The sequence below is a fragment of the Trichosurus vulpecula genome, chromosome 3 (assembly GCF_011100635.1).
Source record: "Trichosurus vulpecula isolate mTriVul1 chromosome 3, mTriVul1.pri, whole genome shotgun sequence".
In the NCBI taxonomy this organism is placed as follows: Eukaryota; Metazoa; Chordata; class Mammalia; order Diprotodontia; family Phalangeridae; genus Trichosurus; species Trichosurus vulpecula.
The window spans coordinates 224,713,788-224,734,808 of NC_050575.1; the positions used below are offsets into that span (position 1 = coordinate 224,713,788).

The window sequence follows — 21,021 nt, forward strand, 5'->3', positions numbered from 1 at the left end:
CAAAATTTTTATTAATTGATTATATCAATTATTTCAATCAATAAGCATTTATTAAATTCCTACTATGTGCTGGGTACTGGGTATACAAAAACAAAAGTGTAACAGTCCCTGCCCTCAGGAAGCTTATATTCTATCGGGTGAGACAACATGTACATGTGTAAGTATAGAAAAATATATAGTTGCCTTTTTCAGGGGAAGCACTAGCAGCTGGAAGGATCAGGAAGGCCTTATGAGAATGTGGCATTTGTAGCTAGTGCCCTGGACTTGGAATCAGGAAGAGTTATCTTCATGAGTTCAAATCCGACCTCACACACTTACTAGCTGTGTGATCCTGGGCAAGTCACTTAACTCTATTTTCCTTAGTTTCTCATCTGTAAAATGAGCTGGAGAAGGAAATGGCAAACTCAATTATCTTCACCAAGAAAACTCCAAATGGGGTCACAAAGAGTTGGACATGACCAAGCAGCAACAATATTGAAAGAACCAGGGATTTTAAAAGGTAGAAGTTTAGGAGGCCATGCATTCCATGAATAAAGAACAGTCACATGTGATATACCTGAATCCTTCCTTATTTTAAAAACACAAAAACTACAAACAACCCCACCCCACCCCTATCCTGCCAAACAACAACAGCAACAAACTAGTTTAACCTGGCTTTGTGGCATAATGGAGAGAGTACTGAATTCACGGACTCCGGCATCTGTGCTCCAATGCTTACGTGACTTGGAGCCAGTTATTTCACACCTATAAATAAGTAGGTTAGATCTGATAATCGCTAAACTGCCTTCTAGCTCTAAATCTTGGCGACTGTGAACCAACGATGTAATCCTGTCTGATACACGTTCAATGTGTTCATCTTTCTGAGCCCACAGTCCTCTGCCTCTCTGCCACAGGGAGGGAGATGCGCTTCATTGTCTGTTAACATTGAGTAACTCCAGTTACTCAATTTGGCTTCCACTTAGTGCCCTCTTCATTTACATCACAGCAGTCACTCTGGATGCCGTCCTTCTGGTCCAGCTGTCTCTCCTCTGCATCATGCTATATGAAGCTTCCCATGTTTCTCTCAATTCCGGTCATTCTTTTGTCATTCTTGAGTCATTTTTCAGTCATGTCCTAGTCCTTGTGACCCCTGCCATTCCTTATCACGCAGTCATGTTTCAGAGTTGGAACCATCTCCTAGGGTAGAAAGGCAATGATGCGTTGGGGAACTGGAGCAGTCAAGCCCTATTGAGGTCAATAACAGTAACGTGACCTGGAGCAGGGAACAGAAAACAGGGTCCATGGCCAGGTGAAGCCACAATGCCCCGCAGAAATGGAGGACAGCAGCAGTGGAGCATCTTTCTGGCAGCACAGTGGATAGACTGATGGATTTTGAGTAAGGAAGACTATGTTCAGATCTCACCTCTGACACCAGCTTTGTGACCTTTCCAAACCTAGAGATGAGCTCCCTCATCTGTAAAATGGGGATAATAATACTTACCTCGCAGGGTTGTTGTGAAGCTCAAATGAGAGCTTTAACAGCTTAAAACTGCATTAAGACTTTTGGGACACCCTGTATAAAGCTCAGTAATTATTTTCTGTGGAGGATCAGCTGAATATCACAAGAAGTGCCCACGATGTTTGCTGGGGATAGAGCACAGTGGCAGTCAAACAAGGCCGACAAGAAAAGAAATAGAGCTTTTTTGCACTATCACCTGATGACAGGGAGCTGGAGCAGAGAAGCCAGAAAAGGATCAATTACTGGGGAAAAGACTAATATGTGTACATGTGGTATGTTTGTCCCCCCCCATCACTCTCCTCTCCCTCCACAACAGAACGTAAGCTCTGTGAGGGTTGGGTCTATTTCATTTTTTGTCTTTTGTCCTCATCACTGAGCACAATGCCAGAGATATTGGTTCCTAGACCTGTGATTCCCATCGGGGAAAACTCCCTTAACCAATTCAGAGCAGAAACTGTTCAGCAACTTAATACTTTGGGGGAATTGCCTGGGGTGCTGAGTTTAAGTGACTTGCCCAGGTTCATGTGGCCAGTAGTTATCAGAACTTGAACCTAGGTCTTTCTGACACCCAGGCCAACTCTTTCCATTGGGCCAGACTGCCTCTCCTGAGAATCCTGATGTTCCTGTATTTTCATACACTATTACCACAAGAGAGTTTGTTACCTTAGCTAACAACTCGTGTAAAATAATCATTGATTTGTGAAAGCTTATTTACTAAAACACAGAGAGAGAAATAGAGAGACATAGGGAAACAGAGATGCAGAGAGAGAGAGACAGAGAGACAGAGAGAGACAGAGAGAGAGAGTTGGTTCTTCACTTACCAGGTGGCAACTGAATTTGCTGCCCAATCACTTATTTATTCTATAGTCATGTTGGATTCAAGTCAGAAAAGCTTAAGATCTTAACTGGAACATTTTTCATTTATTTACTTCTCAGTAAGATGAAACAGTAAAGAAGACAATACAGCAGATCATGTTATGAAATTAATGCCTGTAATTTATAGGAGGATTTGGGGAAAACATTGGTTCAGTAATATGATCTCATTTTCCTGTTACTTAGGATCATAGGATCATAGATTTAGAGATGGAAGTGACTTTGGAGGCCGAGTTCCACCCTTGTACTTTACAAATGAGGAAACTGAGACACAGAGAGATTAAGTGACTTGCCCAGGGCCACATAGCAAGTAAGTATCTGAGGCAGGATTTTAACCCAGGTCTTACTGACCACAAGTCCAATGCCCTTTGCATTGTACCATGCTCCCTTGAGATAGTCTCTCAACAAAGAATGGCACTTTTCTTTTAAAAATATGCACAGTCAGTTCTACATTATTTGCCATAAAGGAGGGAAGTCATGGCATGGATAAGCTTCAGTAGATCAATAATCTTATCATAGATGTGGGTGCTTCCTCAACTTAAACAGACCATAACAAGCTTTCTTGTTCTGTACAATTTTTATCCTTTTTCTCCAACTGTGTGACCCTGGGCAAGTCTCAGCTTCTTCAACTATAAAATGGAGAAAATGACAATTACCTCATGGGGCTACCATGAGGGTCAATTGAGATAAAAACACTTAGCACAATACCTATCACACAGTAGGTGTTTAATAAATGCATATAACCTTCCTATTCCTCCCCACCCCCTACTATCCTGGCAGCCTTCCTGATAAGGAGGAGGAGTGGTATGGTACAAAAAGATCTGGCCCTGGAGTCTGAGGACCCAGGTTTACAGTTCATCTCTGATATGACCTTGGGCAAATCTCAGTTTCCCCACCTGTTTTAAAATAAGAGGGCTGACCACCTAATACTATATAAGCTCCAAATAGATATATAACCTATGATATATATGTAAAAGGTGGGATCATAAGCTAATTAAAGGAGCAAAGAAGAAAGTATATTTCAGATCTACGAATAAGAGAAGAGCTCATAACCAATCAAGGGAGAAGATCAATAAGATAAAATGGACAAGGTTGATTACATATAATTAACAAATCCAATGCATATATGTATGTGTATATATATATATATATATATATATATATATATATATATGATTCAAATTTTTAAGAGCCATTCCCCCAATTGATAAATAGTCAAAGATATTAGTGAAGCTATGAATTGTTCTAACCATGCTAGAGGCACTTAATAAATACTTGTCGACTTGAAATGTAGCTTCCTGGGTATAATTCAGTTTGCTCTCTCCCTCTTACTCAGTTCTGTGTCCATTTTAGATAATCCAAAAATTATTTGCATTTGGCTTTGGAATGAATTTTCATATAATGCCTGCATGTGGGCTTTTGTGGAGTCTGTTTGTCTCATTATGACATGGGAGGTGACCTTGAAATCTCAAAGGCTGTGCCATTTAAGTACAAACTCAAATGGTGGGCTTTCTCAAAAAATCTTTGAGTATGATCCTGACAATATACTGAGTTTGTTCTCTGAGGACCAAGATATTTGTTTTTTGCAGAAACACTCATCACAAATAGACTAGTCACTAGGTGATGAAACCTTTAGCTAAAACAATTCATAAAACAAAGAAAAATAAAAAAGACCCCCCATCATTTGGCAATGAGGATGGCAGAGTGGGAGAGAAGGGGGTCGAAGGTGTTAAGAATGACACATCAGTCATAAACCCTTTGCAAACAAGAATTTGTGTGGTCTCTAAACGTGAGATCTTTGCCAATTTGCATAGGAATATGGGTAAATCTGATGCTCTGTGAATTCATTATAAAAACTTACATGACAAAATTATTTGAGAAAAGCTAGAATGCTGCCCAGCTTCCTTGTTGTCCTACTCCAGGCTGGAGACAAACCTCTCTGGAGATAAACCATTACCTCTCTGGCTGTGTCGATCTGTCATTTTTCTGCTTGAGTCGTCTATCTGATGAGGTAGGTGGTATTTACTTAAAAGTCTTTTTCTCACAATTGGAGTTGGGTAGGTAACAGTGTCACACATTTTAAAATTCCCTTTGATTATAGATTAATTGGGGAAAAGATGTTGAAAGTTTGTCGAGGTTGAAATCAAATTACTGTTGCTGAAGTACTGTTTACTTTTGCATTAGGGTGGTTGCTATGCAGGTAAGGAGAAGAAGACATTACAGAGATATTTGGCATCTGATTGATATGGGGGAAGAAGAATAAGGAGTCAAACAAAGATGGTAGCAAGATTGAGAATCTGGATGACTAGCAGGAAAAAGTGTGCATGGTAGCAATAGAGAAGTTTTGAAGAGGTTTTAGGGGGAAAGGGGGATGGGGGACAATGTAATGAAATCTACGATGGAGATCACAAATCACCAATACATGTTCATAATGTTCAACTCATTTTGTCCCCCTAGTTGAAAAAGGTTGTCTTATTCAGAGCCCTCTCTCTGAAGGCACCTATCACAGCCACAAGGACCTAAGGGAAGGAGCTGGGTTGGGTGGGGGGGTTACCAATGGTACCTTCTTAGGTTGTAAGTATTCTGAGGGGCCAATAACCCTCTTGGAAGAAAAGAGGTGGGTCATTTATACAGAAGAAAGAGGGGATGGAATGAGAGAGTAATTGACCACAGTGCCTCAAACATAGTAGGTACTTAGTAAATGTTTGTCAATTTTTTTTTTTTTGCTTTTTGGCAGGGCAATTGGGATTAAGTGACTTGCCCAAGGTCACACAGCTAGTACATGTGTCAAGTGTCTGAGGCCGGATTTAAACTCAGGTCCTCCTGACTCCAGGGCCGGTGCTCTACTCACTGCGCCACCTAGCTGCCCCATGTTTGTCAAATTTAATTCACAATATAGTTTTGCATATTATGGACAACTCCTATTCTCTTTATTTTTTATTTAATTCTTTTCCCTGTCAACAAGCATTTATTTTCTCTCCCTTTCCCTTTCCCCTACCCCAATGGAAAAGAGAGAAAAACAAACCTTTGTTTAAAAAAAAGTAGTCAGCATGCATAGTAAACTCCCAAATTAGCCATGTCCAAAAAATTATATATTTCAATCTGAACTCTAAGTACATTACCTTTCTGTAAGGAGTTAGGTAGCTTGTTTCATCAGTGGTCCTCTAGATTCATGATTGGTCGTTGTATTGATCAGAATTCTTAAATCTTTCAAAATTGTTCATTTTTATAATGTTATTGTATTTATTGTTTTTCTGATTATGCTCACATCACTACATCAAGTTCATAAAAGTCTTCCCAGATTTCTCTGAAACCACAACTTATTGTTTCTTAGAGCACAACAATCTTCCATTATATTCATATATGTTGGGGATACAAATAGAAAAGTGAGATTGCTCCTATTCTCAAGGACCTCAGATTTTAATGGAGTAGACAACATACATGGAACATTTCAGGTTCAAGTCAGAAAGCTCCCCTGGTCCTTAGAGCACAGTGGCAAAGCAGATGACAATGTTTCTTTCTTAATGTCATTTCCATTTTAAAAATCCTGTCGGTTTCTAAGGTTGAACCATTTGAAAATGCCAGAACTTTGACGGTGAGAATTTTCTTTTCTGGGTCATTTGCAAAGGCAGTTGCCAGGGTGAATATCCACAGGAGCTGTTTACCCAGATGACTTAAAGCAGCTGGGCTGGAAGGACCATTTAGAGGTGGGAGAGGGCACTGTTATTCCCAAGGCTATTAAGTTCAGGGTCCTGAAGGGAAATGGTGCTCAAGGTGGTGGTGGTGGTTTGACTGGACTGGCACCAGTGGCCTCCTGTCTTTCCCTCTAGGTATCTCACCACTTTAGCTAGCTTAGCTTGCCCACCTCGTAAGTGGCAGTTGGCTGACAGGTGGTAGGGGTGGTTAGTAAGTACCTTCTCCATAGGTGTTGCTTCCTCAGATCATGCCAGAGGTGCTGAGTTGGAAGCAGGACTAGTACCCTGGATGCTATATCACTCCCAGGGCTCTGGAGATTACCTGCCTCTTGGTGACAGTTGGTCAGCAGTTGCTTTTGGTGAAAGAGAGAAAAAGGTGAGCCCATTCTCCATAATGATTGCTGCTCTCAATGACAGCTATGGGGGCCAGGATTTTCCATACTTCAGTAGTGAGACCAGGAATAAAATGTTAGGTTAACATTGTGATTTCAACTTAAATAGACTTTTTGGACATCTTTTCCCCAATTAATCTATATAGTGGGCTATAGTTCAACAGGAATTAGAAAAAAAAAATATGAGGACACTACCTTCCCAACCTTAGGCATGAGGAAAAGAGTTACGCAAACCTCCCACATCTCATCATAGTTTACACAGAGAAAGCACAGGTCTACTCAAACTGGGAGGTAATGTTTTTCATCCTTGTCATGGAGCAAGAAGCAATGGGGCAGAATGAGAAGCCTGGGCAGTATTCTAGTTTTTCAAGAGCAACAATTTTACAAGTGTTTTCATTATAGTGAATTCACAGAACATCAGATTCACTGATACTTCTATCCAAGCTGGCAAACATATCATATTTTGGAAACTATCACCTAAATTGATGTTCACAAAGGTATATTAATGGTGTGATTCTTAGCAACCTCTGCCTCCTTCTATCCCTCTCTGCCATCAGCACTGTAGCAACATATTTGTATGCATGTTGTATCCCTCTTCACTGGTCTTTGTGCCTCAAGACTTGCCCCTTTCAATTCCATCCTTCACAAAGATGTCCTAAATTTGACCATGTTAACCCCCTACACAGTAAACTCCAGGACTCCCCAATTGACTGTAGTATTAATTACTATTTTATTGTTATCTCAGCCCTTCTCATTTCTATTTGTATTATAGCTTTACAATGTGCTTAATTACTACATTTATGTCACTTATAAAAATACACACATGCACATACACACCTGTTGAAGATACATGCTCAAAAAGTTTTTAATGGTAAATATGTATGATGCAAAAAGTTTGGAGTCCACTGCTCTAGACAATAGGGAGCTATTAAAGACTTTTGAGCAGGGGAACAACATAGGAAACACATTTTGGCATCTGTGTAAAGGATGGATGGTACCCTGATTGAGAAACTATGATAATAGTCCAGGGGAGAAATAAAAGGTCTTAAACTTGGGTGGTAACAATATGAGTGGGAAGGAGTGGACTGATGGAAGATATAGGTGAAAGTAGAATTGACAGGACTTGCAAAAGATTGGATGTAAGTGGGGTAGGAGAAAGGGAAGGAATGGTGAACATGAGCCCACATTATGAGCTTGGGTGAAAGGGAGGATGATTAAGTGAGCCACAGAGAAACCGGAAGGAAGGGTAGTTTTCTGTTAAATTTGAAGAACAGGTAGGACACATAGGTGGAGATATCTAGTGGGTGTCCGGAGATGTGAAACTGAGAATTCAGATAAAGATTTAGGGAGTCATCTTATGGAAGCAACAATTGAAGGAAAGAGATTGAATGAGATTGTGAAGGGAGAGAGTTCAGAGAAAGCATCTCACCCCCACAGCCTCCACTGGAGAATCAAAGTTGAAAGAACTTTGTTCCCTTGGCTGAGAATTCACAATGAGCCTCTCCTTTGAAGGACAGAGGTGCTCCTCACTGGTTAAAGAGCTCCTCTGCTCTTCCATACCTAAAGACAGTGGGGCATGGTGCAATGACCCTCTTTTCAATCTCCTTTTTACAGATGAGAAGAGTGAGACTGGGAGAGGTTAAGCAACTTGCCCTTCGATCACACGAGGAACGTGAGAAGGCAGGATGGGAGCTCGAGTTTTCCTGACTTTCAAGATCAGCTCTGAGCTCACTGAACCATACTTACAGACCGTTGGACTTAAGTCGAGAAGACCTGGATCCATCTCTTGGCTCTGGGTATTCTCTCCAGTCATCCCCCATGCCTGAAAAGCTCTTCCTCCTCTGCTCGTGACTGCTGGCCTCCTTGGCTTCCTCTAAGTCCCAACTAAAATCCTATCTTACGCAGGAAGCCTTCTCCAACTCCCCTTAATTTCAGTGCCTTCCCTCTGTCAATTGTTTTCTGTTTGTCCTGTACAGAGCTTGCTTTGTACATGTTTGCATGTTGTCTCTCCCATTAGACTGTAAGCTCCTGGAGGGCAGGGGCTGTCTTTTGACTCTTTTTGTATCTCCGGCACTTTAACGCGGTGCTGGCACATAGCAAATGTTTATTGATTGAAATCCCGCGTGACACTAGTTGTGTGTCCTGGGCAGATCTTCCTCCCTGAACTTCCGTTAAATTTAACCAGGGGCATAATGGGTATGATAACAACAGGACCTGCCTTCCCGAGTTGTTGGGACTATCAAATGCGATAGAGTATGTAAAGCGCTTTGGCATAATGCGTACGATGCGTTGTACAAACTTTAAAATGCCACAACAAGGTGAGCAGTTGGCGTATATTAACACAGCCTTTGGTGGCTTCACTGAGGCACTTGGGGGAGGAGGGGAGGGAGCCACTACCGCGACCGCGGTCAGTACCGGCACCACGTTCGCCTCACTGGGCCTAGGCCCCTCTCGGGGGGCGTGGCCAAGGAGGGAGGAGTCACGGCTCTAGCCTTAGAGATGCTTGGCAGAAAAGCGTACTGGGAACCCAGGCTAAATGCCGCGCGGGGTGGGGGTGGGGGGAAAGAGAGGGTTCCGGTGGGCGGGGCCTGTATCCTCTACTGGACATGCGCGGCGGTGGCGCCGGAGTGGTGCAGGTAAGTATCTGGCGCTTTGGGCCCCAGTTGGTGCACTCCAGTTGGGTCCCTTTAGCGGACCTTATTACGGCAGTGCGGCAGAAGAGGTTTCTGGCTTGTTTAGTCTGACACTTTCGCCCTTTGAGCTTAGTGGTCACCCCGTGGAGTCCGGTCCTGGCGAGTGAAAGTGGCTGGGGGGTTTCACTTCCGGGTCGCCCTGGTGTTCTGGCCTCACGGCTTTTCCTCACCGCCAAAGCACCCCGCTCCCTACACGCCTGGGTAAGCCAGACTGCGTTATCCCCACCCTCTGTGTCTTATGCAGTCTGTCCCACGTGAGCGCCTAGCCACTTAAGAATCGTGTCCTGTCCAGTATTTGCTCGACAATTTCGCAGGACTGTTGTGAACAAAGTACTTTGGGTTTTGTCTTTTTTAAATAACTGAATATATATTAAGAGCATTACAAACTTGTAAATTCCGTATAATCTGTGGTGGTGGTGATGACGACGACGGGGATGATGTACCTAAAATCTGTAGGTGTGAGACAGCCAGGTGGCATTGGATAGTGCTTGCAGTCAGGAAGACCTGAGTTCAAATGCAGCCACAGACACAAACTGACCGTGGTTAAGTCACTTAACCTCTGTCGCCTTCAGTTTCCTCAACCGTAAAGTGGGGAAAATTATACACCTACCTCACAGAATTGTTGTTGAATTGCAAAAGAAATAATATTTGTAAAAAGCGCTTAGCACAGTGCCAAGCACTTTGTAGACATATAAATGCTTATTCCCTAACCCCTCAATTCTTCAACAGCAGAAAACATTTATTAAGTGCCTGTTGGATACATGGTTGTGTGCCCTGAGAAAATGGAAAAATACAATGATCCACAACAGTTGAGCTTAGAATTTAAAATTTATTTTTTACAAAAAACTTTTGATGAGGAAGAAAGAATTCAACTATTCATTGTAACCTAAGGCATGTTATTTAACCTCTCTAGACCTCATTGCCCTCATCTGTAAAATGAGAGAGTAGACCTCTACCTAGATGACCTCTAAAGTTCCTCATTAAATTTATGATCCTATACACTCCATTTACATCATCCTACTCCAGTCCCTCATTTTGGTGTGAAAGTGACCCTGAACTCTTTCTTCAAGGCTGTGCCAGCTAAGCCCAAGCTCTGGTAGCTCTGGCCAAGTTGGAAAGGCTTTTGAGAAGCAGCCTAAGTAAGTTTGGAGAGGTTTGTCTTCCAGACTGACCACCAGATGATTGTCATTTGTTTGTTGCCATAACTAGCACAGTGCCTGGCACATGGTAGGTGCGTAATAAAAGCTGGTTGATTGACTGGCTAAAGGAATTGTAATCAGTCTCCATGGAGAGAATACTTATATTGGTGAAATTAATAATTATTTTAAATATATGTATATATATAGAGAGAGAGAGAGAGCACTACAGATTTATATATGGAGAGAGCTCATTCTTTATTATTTTGTGTAACTTTTGAAGTATTTGGGATTCTTTCTCCCTTTTATTCCCATACCTCTACTCTCTTGTTTATAAAAACACTTTCTTTAGATTCCTGAAATTTGGGCTTGACTTTCCTATTCACTACATCTTTTTAAGGTTCTGTCATTAAAATGTTCCAAGAGGTCTTTTATAATTGTAGGGCTTAGTGAATATAAGATTATGAAGTTAGCTAGTAGTTGATAAAAACTACCTGTGGCCCCACCCACTTTTCCTCCCTGTGCTTCAGTTTCTTTCCTCTTGAATGGGGATAATAAGGCTTAAATTGTTAGCTGCTTGGGATGATCAGATTTGTAAAATGAGAAAAGGGAATCCAAAATAACTTTGGAACACCTGAGAAGGATACCAGACAAGAAGATAATCTTTCAAAAACAAGGTGTTTGTTTCCCTATAACTTAGAGGCAGCTTATGAAAGAGATTTAGATTTTCAAAACTGAGTAAGCAAAATGATGACATTAAACTTGCTGCTGCTACCTAGAGAATTAAGAAAAACACCATCTCTTCCCCAAAAGAACTTAAACTCTGTGAAGGGCAGCACAGGATGTAAAACAATCAAAATCTAAATCTACGAAAGTTTCCAGTCAAATAGTTTTCCTTAGCTTCTAGAAAAATCAAGGTGATGAAAGAATGGTGAATGTAGATCATTTATTTTATAGGCATATGTTTAATAATTTCTTTTTTCTATTCTAGTCTACCTTTCTCCTATTCCTGTTTTAGTCCATTTCTGTTTGTTTAGCCCTTAGTTGGAGAAACCTCAACTACAAGATGACACATCCATCAACCAACCAACAATTATTTATCACGTGTTACTTATATATTATACATAAGTAATAATATATTATTACTTAATAAATACTGTGCTAGGCACAACTGCAAAGAATGAAACAGTCTCTGCTCACAAATAGCTTACAATCTAGTTGGGGAAACAGCAAGTGTGTGTGTGTGTGTGTGTGTGTGTGTGTGTGTGTGTATACATACACATTATACACACATACCTATATAATACATGTAATATATAATGTTTTATGGTACATGTGTATTATACATACACACGTATATGTGTATATGCTTGCATATATATGAAATACATGTATAGCATAAATATAAATACACATATGTGAATATAAAATGAACACAAATATATATGCAGTAGTGAATATAAGAGAGTTTTGGAGGAAGGGCCTAAGAGTTGTGGGGCTCAGAAGGGCTTCATACAGATGTTTCTGAAGGTGCAGTTTAAAGGAAGGGAGGGACTCCCTGAGGCCAAGGTAAGGAGTGAATGAATTCTGGGTGTATGGGATTGTCAGTACAAAATTGATGGAGGGTCCTGTGAGGAATGGAGAGCTGGTAAGTTTGGTTGGATTGCAGAGTGCACAAGGAGTTAGTAATATCCAGGGAAGCTAGAGAGATGAGGTTGGAGCCAGATTGTGAAGGCTTTTAAAAGCTAAACAAAGAAACTTATATTTGATCCTAGAGGCAATAGGAAGCCGTTGGTGTAGATTGAATAGGAAAATCACTTTGGCATAATAACTTTTTATTCATAACTATTATTAGAGCGCCTCCATTTATTTTTAACTTAATTAAAACCTTCCATTCCATAACAACACACTTGCATTCTACTCATTCATTCTCTTGTTCATTCAGAAATGTCTTCTATGTAGAATGTACTGTACTAAATGGGGGGTGGAGGTGGAAAATGGCATATATATAATGTACAAATAAGTACAGTAGGAGGTAAGTAGTAATGGAAGCAAAGGAGAGATGCCAGAGTGCTATAGAAATATTTGAAAAGTAAGAAGACACTTTTAGCTGTAGACTACGGAAGGTTCCAGGAAGGAGATAGCACATGAGGTAATCCTGAAAGGACAGAAATGTTGAGGGTTGAGGGAGCCAAACCCCAAGACTGGAGTTCCCAGATGGGGTTGTTGAGGGGAAGTACCCCTCAAGGACCCGAGTACTGGAGAGGGAGGGTCGGGGCTGTCTGGGATGAATTCGCGATCTCAAGCATTCTTCAAGTCAAGGTGGCGAAGATTTATTACACTTTACAATGGGCAAGAGTTCTTAGGGAACCTGCAAGCTTTATAGGGGTACAGGAAGTTTTTATAGGAGATTTTGGGGTGAAACCTGTCAATTAGGTGTTTTGGGCTGGGATCAGGGAGTGGTTAAGGGGTGGTCAGTTCTTAAAGGAACATGCACTTTTTGTATCTACTGCTCAGGTGTCTTACCCAGAGTTCACTGGGAAATTGGAGGGGGCTACCTGGAGGTGGGTTTTTGACTATGAAAAGTCACTAAGTCAAGACTGGAAATACCCAGGTTGCTTCCATCAGATGTCTTATTAGACTAGATTAATGTGAGGGAGTATACGTTTGACTGTGTAGGATACATGTCAATAAGGTCAGTAAATAGTAAATACTGTTAGGGCCCAGTGCACTGCCAATTAGCACGTACGCAGAGACAGCTGGCCGCAGTAGAAGGAGGAGAGAGAAGTGTTTTGCTAAGGCATGCTGCCCTGCTTTGCTAGAGAGAAACTGGTAGGGATAGTGTTTTGAGACTAGGGAGAGAAGTGATTTTAGAACTGGATGTGGTTTTGGAATTGGTGTCCAGGCAGAGGCTAAGGAGAAATGTGATGTTAGAATTAGGGTCCAAGCACCCCATCAGTAAGGTCTGGGAAAGGCCAGATAGGAAAGAGGTACATTCCAGGCATGGGGGTTGGGCTGCACAATGCAAGGAGGTGGGGGCCATGTTAAGTTTAGAGAAACAGTACTCAAAACTGGACCTTCAAGCGCATGATTGGAAGTAATGTGAAATAAGGCTAGAAAGGTAAGTTGAAACCAGAAGGTAGAGATTCTTATATTCCAGTTTCAAGAGTTTGCATTTTATGCTAAGGCATTAGGTAGACCCTGGAGATTTTTGAGCAGAATAATGCAGATAGACCTGTGCCTAAGGAAAATTATTTTGTCAGGCATATGGAAGATAATTTGGGGCTTTTCCCTTGAGCTATGATGGGAACTCAGGTTGTAAAGGGTTAGAAAAAGGGGAGGCAGTACAGATAATTTCACTTCCACCCACCCCAGCCCCCAGTTGAACAAAAAAAGAAGAAAAAACTGTCATAAATATGCATAGTCAAGTAAAGCAAAGTCCTGCATTTTGAATCTGTCACTTCTCAGGCAGAAGGTAGGCAGCATGCTTCATCTTTTTCCTCTGAAATTATGATTTGTTATTGCAATGATCAGAATTCTCAAGTCTTCCAAAGTTTCTTTTTCCTTTATAATATTGCTATTATTATATAAGTTGTTGTTCTCGTTCTGTTCACTTCCGTCTGCATCAGTTCACACAGGTCATCCCTGTTTTTTCCAAAACCATGTCATCATTCATATACCAGAATTTGTTTAACCATTCCTCAAAATAGATGGGCACCCTATTTGTTACTATTTTTGTTACTATTTTTACGGCTACAAAAAAGAGCTTCTATTAATATTTTTGTACAGAGAGTCTTTTTCCTCTTTCTTTGATCCTCAAGGATTTTTTTTTAATAGATAAGACTTGTGTTTGTAGGTACCTGGGAAGAAGCCAATAGATGGGGAGCGATTGAAGATGAAGGTGAGGGGCAGTGTTCAGGCTCAGCTCAAGTGTCACCTCTTATAGACCACCTTTCATGATCCTCCCAGCTTACCAGTATTCCTTCCCCCTCTTAAAAATTACTCTGTATATTTTTGTATTTACTAATGTGTTTCTGTATTATTTTCCCTGACTTTCCCCCAGAACTTTAGCTTGAGGCAAGGTAGTTTCATTTTTGGCTTTGCATCCTCTGCGCTAGCACAGTCTTACATATAAAAGATCCTTAATGATAAATACTTGTTGAGGGAATGATTAGGAGACCCACTAATTGAAGGGGTTAGCATTGGCAAGGAGAAAGGCCATATTATCCTGTAAAACTGGAGCAAAGGAAGAGCAAATGAATGGAAAAGCAGAGAGGTTTAGGTGTAGAGGAATGGATGAAAGAACACACAATGGACAGCCTAGATCTCTTAAATTAAGTAGGAGGTAAAGTCATCTGCCAAAAGTGGAGGTGGGAGTTAGAGGCTTTAGAAAAGGAGTGGTTGGGAACAATGCTGTGGGGAATGTGATAGAATGTAAAGAAACAATTCAAAGTATTGCTTTGGGGGCAGTGAATAGAGCACGGGCCCTGGAGTCTAGAGGACCTGAGTTCAAATTCGGCCTCAGACTCTTGACACTTACTAGCTGTGTGTGGGCAAGTCGCTTAACCCCAATTGCCTTGCCTCTCCCCACCAAAAAAAGAAAAAATTTTTGCTGTGAGGCACCACTGAAGTGTAGCTAACAAGATATCTGAGAGTAGTAGTAGCTGCCCTACTTTCCAGTTTGAGAGGTTGGGGAATGCTGGTATTTTTTTCTTCTTCTCCTCCTTTCTTTTCAAAAAGGTGGGACAATTTACTTTTTGTACTGTGCAGCTTTCATTTATGATTTCATGAAATATGACTCTGAAAAAACACGCTTTAAAAAAGCCCCACTATATTTTAAATTGAGCTCCCTTTAAACCCAAAATCACTCTGGCTTTCATTGAAGGCCAATAATAGCCCCCAACCAAACCTCTGGGGCTCTTTGTTTAGTTTGTGATGGCTTAGAATGAGTGTAAATAGCAATTGTATTCTGTTCAGTTCAGAAATTCTGAAGGTCTTCCCCTCCCAGATTGCTATCTTTGTGATGGTAAATTGAACCATCTTTTGTCTCAGCAAAAAGTTTTCTAAGAACAGTTTTCTAGAACCAAATTGAAAACTATTAACCACACCACTAAAAATAAGAGGAAGGTACAGCAAAATAACTGTGAGGCTTCACCTCACACCCACCAAATTGGCAGAGATAACAAAAATGAGAATAATTAAATTTAGAAGAGTTATGGAAAGAAGAGCACACTAATGCATTACACTAATGTACTAAGAGTACACTAATGCACAGCATTCTTATAGGAATTGTGAATTGTTCCAGCCATCCTAGAAAGCAATTCCGAATTATGCAAAAATGATTAGCACAGTGCCTGGCACATAGTAGGTGCTTAATAAATGTATATTGAATTGAATATCCAAATCCTTTGACCCAGAGATTCCACTGTTAAACATAAACCCCATTCAGTAAATCAGTCATCTGTTATTAAATGCCTATTATGTGCCAGGCCCTGTGCTGTGGTAGGTCAAAGACAAAAGGAAACAAACAAACAAAAAAGAAACATTTAAATATGAAAAATCAACCGGTATGTGGATGCACCATATATAGTGACACTTTTTTAGTAACAAAGAACAATAAACAAAGTAGATGTCCATCAACTGAGGAATGGCTAACAATTTTTGCACATGTATATAGTAGAATATTATTTTGCTGTAAGAAAAAAAATGAATATGATGAATACAGAAAAATTTGAGAAGAGTTATACAAACTGATGGAAAGTGAAGTAAGCCAACACAGAAAATCAATATGCACAATGAAAACAATATAAATCAAAAGAACCAAAGCAAATCAATTGAAACTAAATCCTGGGAAATTGTTGTGACCAAGTTTGGTCCCCAAAACATATGAGAAGGCAATTTGTCCCCTTCTTTGCAAATATGGGATAATATTTTTGATGTGCTTTGTAAGACCTTTTTCATATGTTGGTTAGTTTTGCTGAACTGTTTTTTCCCCCACCTTTTTTTTTTTTTTTTTACAATCCCCACCTTGTAAGGGATTGCCTCCTATAAATGGAAGGGAGGGGAGATACATTGGAAAATGAAGATGAAGAAAAAACAAAACATAGCAAAATACATTGGAAAAAAAGAATTTATAGTGGAGTTTTAAAGTTTTAGGCTCCCATTTGGGAGGAAATCACTTCAGTGATTCATGATAAAACTTAATAGTTCTTAAATTTAAGGTAAAGCAGCTACAATTTAGAAATACTTATATACACACTTACTTGAAGTTTCATTGTGTTAATATAAATTGTATTTTTGAAATTTAGGATGTCTCTCCCAAATGAATCACTGGCAAGAAAGCTGTTTAAAGGAGTTTTAGTACTTGAACTTCTTGGAATCACTGGAGCATATTTGCTATTTAATAAAATGAACACAAATCAAGGTAATATTTTTCTTTTACACTCCTGAGGGGTGCTTTGAAACCCTAAAGCATATCTATATTGTTTCTATAGTAGATAATTCTTAGACATTTTGAGGGAAGAGAGACTAGTTTTGCTGGGGGTTTTCGTCTCAACACTGGTTGTCTTTTATGCCCCCAGTTAATATATTAAATACAGATTTACAGCATGAAGGAAAGATTGCTTTGTTTCCAGACAGAACTTGAAGCGGACATGACATTTGCTCAGGAGTACAAATTGATTGGAGTAGTTTCTGAGGACATATTTAAGGAACTCTAGAGCCCTCTCCAGCTTCCTCACAGAACTCCACTGGCTGTTATATCCAGAAAGCAGGAAGTAGCATCACAGTGCTGCCAAGGACTTAATATAGATAGAATTCATTTTAGTGTCTTTATAAATCTTAAACTCTAATTATTTGGGTCATAATTATACAAAAAAAGCGTTGTGAACAGCACCCAAATGTGAATCGTAGTCTAAACTTTTCATGCAGTGTATAAGTGTATAAGTTTAGGTCATATGACACAGAATGGATGCCAGACACAAAATCTCCCCATAGCTAGTGTAAAATAAATTCCCGTAAGCTGAGAGAAGGAAATTTAGTTTATCCTTAAAAGCCATTTATACATTGTTTTCATCATAAATACAAACCATTATGAAAGTTTTAGGATTACATAAGGATTTTTTGAAGACCCAGCAGGTGCATCTGGGAACCTATCCAAGAGCTACCGAGTTACCAAAAAGACCAAAAAGCCCATAAGGCTCCCACAGTACTCCCACAACAGCATTGTCTGATGAGTTTGTTAAACACGATGAAATTCTAATTAAGCTTTCTTTTTTTCATCAGATTTCAGGCATACAATGAGTAAGAGATTTCCCTTAATCTTGGAAGGTATGTTTTTCCTAATAAGTCATATAAAGATGAGTAAATCTGCAGTAAAGAACTGATGCAGGTAATCTATAAGGATTGGTGTATTGAGAGGGAGTACAGTACAGGGAAAAAGCCTAGGCCTTGCCATCAGAAGAGACCTGGAACCCCTGGCACTTACTAGCTGTGTGTCCATGCGCATTTCACTTAACCTTTCTGAATCTCCATTTTCTTGTTTGCAAAATGGGAATAATCATAATGTTATATTACCAATCTCACTAGTGTGTGTGTGTATCTTTGTAAACTTCACTATACTATACTATTGCAATTAGCTTTTATTGTAGACTAAATAATAATTTCCTTGAGATAGCTAACTGGTATATGGAAATCAGTCCATAGTTTAGGTAACCTGCTTTAATTAGAGCAACCCTTCCTTCAAAGTTAACAACTGATTTAGAACCCCACTGACAAATAGACAACTCTTAACTTACTACTTGCTCCTGATAGGGTGAAAGGAGCTGAATTTTTCCAACAGTGCCCAAAAGGGCATTTGTAGGTTGGTAAATTGAGCTTTTAGCCATAATACTCTGCCACCATTTTAGCTTTATTTTATAATTTGTATAGTACCTTTTCCCCTGAGTAATGGAATGCGGCATAGTGGGAAGAGTTACTGAACCTGGAACCTGGAGACCTGAATTCAAGTTCTGCTTCTTACAATTAGTAGCATTGTGACTATGAACAAGTGACTTCACCTTTCAAAGCCTGTTTCCTTATCTGTAAAAGGAGGATAGTCCTTGACTAAAGTGCCTTGTAAATCTTAAAGCCGTATGCAAATGTTATCACAATCTACTTCTAAGTGACATATTATCCTTGTTATACAATTAAATTGCAATTTTATTCTTCACAAGAAAAGTTTTAAAATTATGAAATGTCTGGGTTCTGGACAAAGTAAATTAAACACCTCCTGTCAATTTCCTCTTTTAGTATGTGGCCTTCTGAGTAATTGAAGCAAATGGTCTGTTCACATTTTCTCCCTATAATAAAGTATAATTAATGTTCATTGTATTTCCTTTTTATGTAAATTTACCATTGAAATAGATATTCTTATTTTTAGTTTATTACAAATCCAATGAATGGGCTGGACTCTATGGAATAAGGGAACATGATCAAGAAGAATGGTTAAACCGCAAAAATTAGAAGTAAGTTGAATTTTAAAGAAATAAATTCTTGGTTGTTTTTTTTTTTTAAATCCAATTTTTTTTTTTTTTGCTTTTTCCCTTTGTTATGTTTTTCAGCCTCTTCAGTTTGAAGTTTTCTTCTCTCCGAGTCATCAAACTGGTCACCTCATTCAACCTCCTGTGAATATTTTTAATACTTTTGAAGAAAAAGCCAGCTTGGTTGCATAATTGCTTTGAATAAAGTCCTTGACTAAAAAACATATATATATATATATACACATATGTATAGGTATATATATTTTTTTAATTCAAGAAGGCCAGATTCTAGTAAGGCAATTGAGATCCTTTACTATTCTGAAACCAGTGGCAGAAAGGAAGAATTTTCAGCGGAAGCTGTCCTGTCCTAATACATGCTTATTAGTGTAAGGATAACATGGAGTAACTTAAAAACATTGGAAACTGTGACTACATTTAGTTTGTATATAGCATGGAGCATGATAAGTTATGTGGTTAATAAAATAAAATCAGGAAAGTTGAAGTATTTTGTTTAATTTAGACAGAAGTAATCACTAAACACAAGACCCCTGGATAATTTTTTAATCAATCATTTAAAACTAGTGTTCTGTAAGTCACTAGGCATTTATTGAAAATATCCTGTTTTGCAGCATTGTGGGGAAAGCTGATAGAGATTTTTGTGGTTTTAGGATTGAAAAATTATTTTTAATGTAATTACAAATTATTACAATTTTGTAAACCTGTTGGTTCATTGCAGGAGTACTCCAGAAATTTTTTAAAATATGCAGGGGGAATTCCTTTCAAAGAGAAATTAAGAAAGTAAGGAAGTTTTAGACCTCAAAAAGGATGAAGAAAAGGTCTTCTGAATTTTCCAAGGAAGCCATGATGGCAATTTCAGTATAGAAAGAACAGAACTCAAACTTAGTGGGGAAGAGGGGAAGAGGGAGGGAGTTCAAGAATGAGAGAGTTAATTTACAGTAAATATATGTAATACATGAAATGGTCTCAACATGAATGAGAATGAGAGACCTAGAGATTATTTAAATATAAATATGAATCAAGGGAAAGAAAAGAATGGAGGAAAATAAATGTCTTTTACTTGGCACTTCAGAAATATAAACAGCATTTTAAAGTGAGATGAGTCAGTTGAAAGAGGTACATGAAAAATAAGATTGTCCATTACTTCAGAACAAAAATACAATTAACCTTTCCACAGTTATAAGTAGAGTTGTAAATAACACAGGCAAAGTGCGACATAGGGAGGAAGAAGGAGAATTTACTTCCTTCCCATGGTGGCTACTATTCTTTCACCTCATTTCACAGCCCTATGGTGGCATAGGATACAGCTGCTCCTGGCAGATGTCCCCAAGGTCCAGGCTCTGTGATGGCCTCCAGAGCTAGGATGCTTGGAGACTGCCATCCTAGCTGTACCCATGCTGTTCTTTGAGGTCAAAGGAATGCCATGCCTGACACAGTTCCCCCCAGCTGAATTTGTCCCAGACCTGATTTTGATAATTGTAGCTCTGGTTATAAATGACAAAGAACAAGGATATGCAGTTATTATCTTCTTACCTTGACCTTGAAATAAAACAGCATAAAATCAATAACTTTTTTCAATTGCCTTTCTTAGTACTGACCTTAGAGCTCACTTTCATCTTCTGGCTATAGTAGCTATAGGAATTTTATAAAGTACATGCATGATTAATAAATTTCACCACTGGAAAATGAAATGATCACCTTCGCCTACACCATAGGGATATTATGAATATGTGAATGTGCTTTAAAATTGTTTTAACAGCACAAGCTAATTTAAACCTAATGCACTATATTAAAACATTTAACATGATAGTTCTGAGTGGAAATTGGGAAAAGTTGGCTAAAATAAAAGAGCCTAAACTCAGTTCTATTTTGTTTTCTGACTTAATGGAAGAGAGTAGAGCATCGTCTGAATTGACAGAAGGGCTAATGAATACATGTGACATATTAGAAGGAATAGAAGCTTTTTACATGACTTACAAGCTCATAGCACGCTAGCAGGATACCGTATAAAAAATCTGCAGAAGATGAACTAAGTTGGAGCTGAAGATAGGAAAGTCTAGTGATAATAGAGTTTAGAATAGGCAGACTAAAAAGCATATGGAGAGGCTAATGGGGTAAAAACCATATAAACTTTAGTAACATCAAAGCTGACAGGTCCTCATGTCCCAAGTCACAGTCTTTATCCACTGACACTACC

The 21,021-nt window shown here is 39.3% G+C and overlaps 1 protein-coding gene across 3 annotated transcripts; it reads left to right on the forward strand.

Annotated features, from left to right (window-relative positions):
• Positions 1-8,643: 8,643 nt before the first annotated feature.
• Positions 8,644-20,685, forward strand: CEBPZOS (CEBPZ opposite strand). 3 transcript variants are annotated; one of them, XM_036752280.1, is made up of 5 exons: positions 8,644-8,776; positions 16,596-16,711; positions 17,572-17,616; positions 18,707-18,791; positions 18,888-20,685. In XM_036752280.1, the coding sequence occupies exons 2-4, from the start codon at positions 16,597-16,599 to the stop codon at positions 18,787-18,789; spliced, it is 243 nt and encodes an 80-aa protein (XP_036608175.1). In that variant the 5' UTR covers positions 8,644-8,776; position 16,596; the 3' UTR covers positions 18,790-18,791; positions 18,888-20,685. The 3 variants fall into 3 exon arrangements, with proteins under 3 accessions (XP_036608175.1, XP_036608174.1, XP_036608176.1); XM_036752279.1 differs by lacking the exon at positions 8,644-8,776 and adding an exon at positions 9,040-9,094; XM_036752281.1 differs by lacking the exon at positions 8,644-8,776 and adding an exon at positions 9,309-9,352.
• The last annotated feature ends 336 nt before the right edge of the window (positions 20,686-21,021 follow it).